Source organism: Triticum urartu, chromosome 5A (assembly GCF_056163025.1).
Source record: "Triticum urartu cultivar PI428250 chromosome 5A, HENAU_Tu73, whole genome shotgun sequence".
Classification (NCBI taxonomy): domain Eukaryota; kingdom Viridiplantae; phylum Streptophyta; class Magnoliopsida; order Poales; family Poaceae; genus Triticum; species Triticum urartu.
The window spans coordinates 481,351,903-481,356,796 of NC_141877.1; the positions used below are offsets into that span (position 1 = coordinate 481,351,903).

A 4,894-nucleotide genomic window follows, 5' to 3' on the forward strand; every position below is an offset into this window, starting at 1 on the left:
CCCTTCTAAAAAGCCCACCCTTTTTGCTTTGGGTTAAAACCTTTGACAAAAATGGTGCACATTTTTCTAGGACATCTTAAGGTCATTGGATTAATTCTTATAGTATTTGCATTTGGACATTTAAATGCTATAAAATATTTTAAATGCTCAAATAATCATAAACTAAAATGTTTGTTGTTGGATATATTCTAAGCAGTAGCCATGATTAATTTTATGATTTTTGGAAATGCCCTGGCATTTTTAATAAAGCCCTGAAGTTACAGAAATAATAGAATAAATATAAAAAACAGAAAGAAAGAGAGAGAGGAACTTACCTGGCGCAACCCACCTAGCCCACCTGGCGGCCCACCTGGCGGCCTAGCACTGTGCTGGCCCGCCCCAGCCAGCTGCTTCTTCCCGCAAGGCAGGCAGGGAGGTGACGCCGGCGTGCCTGAGCTCGCCACGACGCCACCTGCTTGCCGCCCGCGCCCCTGGACGTCTGGACACCTCCACGTCGCGCACTGAAGCCCCTGGACACGCCATTCCCCCTGTCTCTCTCCCTCGCCGTTCCCCACCATGGCCGACGCCCCTGTCGCCACACCGTCGTCGTAGCCGCGCCCTCCGTCGTCCTCGCGCCGCGCCATCGTGTCCACGAGCTCCACCCTCGTCGATTACGGCCCCCTTTGTTTGGGCTACAGATTCCTGAGAATCACTTTGCTATGGATTCCTGAGAATCAGCTGTGGCTCTGGATTCCTGAGAATCAGAATCTGACTGTTTGTTTACCCTGTTGTCTGTCAGCTTTAGGAGTTGTGGGTGTTGTGAAATGTCAGTAACGCCCTCGACTGCTGACTATAATGTTTATATGCGGATTAAAGCACAAATTATCTGTTTTGACTTGATAAAGTGAGAACTAGCACAAAAACAAAATATATACATTTTTTTTAGAAATGACATGATGGTATGAATATATAATCTGAAACATGCATATGAAATGTAACATCCAAAAAAAGAATCAACCCTCGTAGTCTTACATACGAAATATATCATCCACATATGGACCAACCATCATAGTCTTACATACGCGCACATATCATCCAAAATATGTACTAACCATCAGTCTTACATACGTACACATATAACCCAAAATATGCACTAGGTATCATAGACTCATCAAGTAATAAGTGAAATTATACTTGATCCGCCATCAATCCATCAGCAATCGCCTCGCGTGTTGCTTTCATGATTGCATCATCACCAACCACAATATTGGACACATGTCCTGTGGGTAGAGGTTGTAAATTCCCTGGCATGTGGTTCTCATCACGATCACATTTGTCAAACTCCAAGTCTCTCAAATTGCTTTCCCTAATGAAATTATGAAGTGCCATGCATGCAATGATGATTCGAGCTTGCTTCTCAGGAGGGTAACTTGGCATTTTTTGTAAAATACGCCATTTCATCTTCCAGACACCAAATGAACGCTCAATAACATTGCGTAGAGATGAATGTGCAAAGTTAGATGTTTCTTTTTTCCCATTCGGTGGGAGACCTTGGCGAAATTCTGGCACATGCTACTTTTGCCCTTTGTATGGAGCCAAATATCCATACAATTGGGATAACCCGAGTCAACAAGATAGTACCTCCCTGCATAAAGTAAAATTTTGCACAAGGGATCAACAAGATAACTAAAACAATATTGCCGTGCACATGTAAGTGAAAGGGATACCTATAGGTGGATGTGGAAACCTATCTGCATACTTCACCAAAGTATCTCTGAATATCCTTGTGTCATGTGCTGACCCTGGCCATCCCGCGACAATAGAAGTGAATCTCATGTCAAAGTCACACACGGCCATGATATTCTGTGTTGGGTATCCGTGTCGACCAACATGGTTGACGATCTCATCATTTGGAACAATTACAGGAATATGTGACCCATCAATCGCACCTATGCAACCATCAAAGTGAGGTGCAAATCTCGCATCCCGAAGCCTATCATGTACAACTCTGAACTCCGGATCAGTTGGTCGAATGATGTCTACAGCCATGTCATTCAAGCATTTCAATACTTCATTGAATTTTCGATGTATAACTTCAGTTGATCTCTTGAAACGATTCTCCACTTGGCTTACGGATTGGGGCCCCCCAACCGTCCAGAGAAACATACCCAATGCTTCTTCTGAACTCATGTTTCTTCTTCCCTTCAAGCCATATGTGTGTACAAGTGTACGATGCAACCTATCAAAACAAGGCTTGTACATTCTGAACATGTTATAGCAATCTTTTGGAGTACTCAAGTTCTCCGTAACCCACTGTTGTCCGGTCATTATCGGAACTCTTCTCTTCTTTTTCATGAGATACTTCTCACTGTACATGATACCAACAAGTGCAGCCATCATGTATTTTTTTCTCCTTTGCCTCCTTGAGGTTGGCATAGCATCAGAATCAGTTTTGGACTCTTCACTATGGCTGTCACTTGTGCTCATCTACATAAACACAGAAATATTATGAACACATGCATGTCAGGATCAACACAAGCGATAACATAAGCATAAATATTGTTCATCTAACATGAAGGAAAATATTGTTTAACAAGTACCAAGTGACATAACATGAAGGGAAATATTGTTCATCAGGTCTCAAGTGACATAACAAGAAAGGAAATATAGTTCAACAGGTCTCAAGCGACATAACTTAAAGAAAGGGAATAACATATTCATGATCACACGTCTAAAGTGTAATCCTAATGCCTATTTCGCTCTTCATACATCCTCCTAAGCCAATTCTTCTTCCCGTCGCTAGTCTTCATATTGTTAAAGAAACAACGATTTTCAAACTTCACAAACAACTTGGTTGCTATGAAGTACTCATCACTTGCTTCATTGGCTCCACATGCCACAACTTCTTCCATTATCTTTTCAATTTCAGCAGCAACACTATTCTTATGTGAGTTCATCGCGACATCTTCACTAATCAAGTGGTCAACCATGCGCTTGAAGTCCCTTTGAACAGGATTCTTTTTGCTAGAACTTCCATCTATCTTCAATGGCCCTTTCTTTGCCTTCTTGGCTTGGGTAGTCTACACTTCTTCCTCCTCGGTTTCATCTTCTTCAAGATCAAGCACTTCATGCTCACCACCTGGCATCATAGAAGTTTCGCCTGTAACATTGATTTTCTCATACATGATGCTCATTTGGTTCAGATTTTCAGGACCACATTTACGAAACTGCAAGATGTCCTTGTTTTCCTGCATAAGTAATTCATTTGGCACTTGTCAACAAAAAGTTCTAGTGCAATATTAGCCACAAGACAATTTGATCTTACGAACATGACTTACTTCACCGGCCTTCTTCCACCATTCGTCATCAGCAATCACGGTGTTCGTTTCATCATTCCAACCAAGTCCAGTAGATGTATTCTTTAGGATCAGCCAATCCCTATACAAGGTCCTCAAACTGCCCCATTTATTTTTGAACTGCAGCCTACTGTAAAGTTTTCCGGTCTGCTGAAAGAAGCCAACTTCTACATTCTTGTATCCAGTAGGGTTCAAAAATTTGGTAGGCCTATTCCCCTTTTCCTTCCCCTTAGCAGCGAGATTGCAAAAAATGGTGGTCATTTCTGGACTCCAATTAGCTTTTGACATCTATAACATATGAAATTCAATAAGGGTGATTTACATATATCCAGCCAATCATGGCCTATTACTAAATCTGACATTTTACTAAATCTGAACAATGCTACTGCTCCAATAAAGGCCTATTACTAAAGCAGTTCGTACATAAGAACATAATTCAGAGCATCAAGCAAAAAATACATTTTTAGCACTGATGAACAGTTACCTTCTCAAAGGTAGGAGATGGGGCAGGGCTGGTGCAGTCAGGCAGGAGGAGGTGGAGTCGGGGGGAAAGGGGGGGCCTCCGGCGTGGTGCAGCTGAAGCTCCGGCGTGGTGCAGATGAAGCTCCAGCACCGGTGCAGGTGGAGCATGGGGGCAGACTGGGAGCGGGGGCAGCAGGTGCTAAGGGACGGCGGCGCCACGGATCTGATGCAGCCGGTGTATGGCCGGGGGCGGCGGAGACCGGATCCACACGCCTTGCCGGCGACGGTGGCGGCGGGCGAACCCTAGAGAGCCATCCCCTCTCTATTTTTCTGCCTCTGTTCGGTAGGTGTGGATGTGTGCGAACGAAAGGAAGAGCCTGTCGATGGAGAGGTTGGGCTGGGCATGCGGTGGCATTTCCATCGTAATAATGGGTAGAAGTTGCCCCATATTTGAAAGGGGGTAAGTGGCAGCTCGGGAATCAGCAAAATCGCTGATTCCAGCTTCCGGCCGCGTCCAGTGCAAGTTGGAGAATCGATTCTAGGCATCTGATGTTGGAATCTTCCTGTTCGTTTGTGAATCCGATTTTGACTGTGCTAGAATCCCGAAATCACTATCTCTAGCTCAAACAAAGGCCACCTACATCGAGTAGGCCGATCCCCGAGCGCTCGCTCGCCCGGGAGACGCTACACCGAGCTTGTCTTCAACTCCGGCCACCGGAGATCCCCTTCGCCGTCCGCGCCGCATCAGCTCGTCCCTGACCTCGCCGACTGCCTCGACGTGACCCCTGTGAGCTCAGCCACCTCCCCACCCTCTCTGTTCCCTCTCTCGAGCCCCGTAGCGACCGCACGTAGCTCACCCGCACGCACCACCGCGGAGCTCGTCGCCGACGAGGCTCCGGCCACCCAATGGCCGCGCCACACTATCCACTAGCCCTACCGCACCCCCCAGGAGCTCAACGCACCAAACCACGCGCCTCCCCGTGCCCCCAAGCGACTAGTTCAACCTTACCCGAGCTCCGGCTGCCACCAAACTCGTCGCCGGCGACGTTTCTGGCCACCCCAGCTCCACCCACTGCCACCACTCGACGCGGCTCCCT

At 46.3% G+C, this 4,894-nt stretch overlaps 1 protein-coding gene across 1 annotated transcript; it reads right to left on the minus strand.

Moving 5' to 3' along the window:
• Positions 1-2,593: 2,593 nt before the first annotated feature.
• Positions 2,594-3,934, minus strand: LOC125548552 (L10-interacting MYB domain-containing protein-like). Its single transcript, XM_048712126.2, has 3 exons — positions 3,820-3,934; positions 3,318-3,623; positions 2,594-3,227 (listed from the first exon to the last, which is right to left on the minus strand). Exons 2-3 carry the CDS (start codon positions 3,621-3,623, stop codon positions 3,060-3,062), a joined length of 474 nt encoding a protein of 157 aa, XP_048568083.2. The 5' UTR covers positions 3,820-3,934; the 3' UTR covers positions 2,594-3,059.
• Between the last annotated feature and the right edge of the window lie 960 nt (positions 3,935-4,894).

What these genes read in the sequence shown, in the direction of transcription:
- LOC125548552 (XM_048712126.2), bottom strand. Translation starts at nt 3,623, where the DNA reads ATGTCAAAAGCTAATTGGAGTCCAGAAATGACCACCATTTTTTGCAAT. An exon ending in GGTGGAAGAAGGCCGGTGAA is followed by an intron (nt 3,228 to 3,317) that starts GTAAGTCATGTT and finishes TTACTTATGCAG; the next exon opens with GAAAACAAGGACATCTTGCA.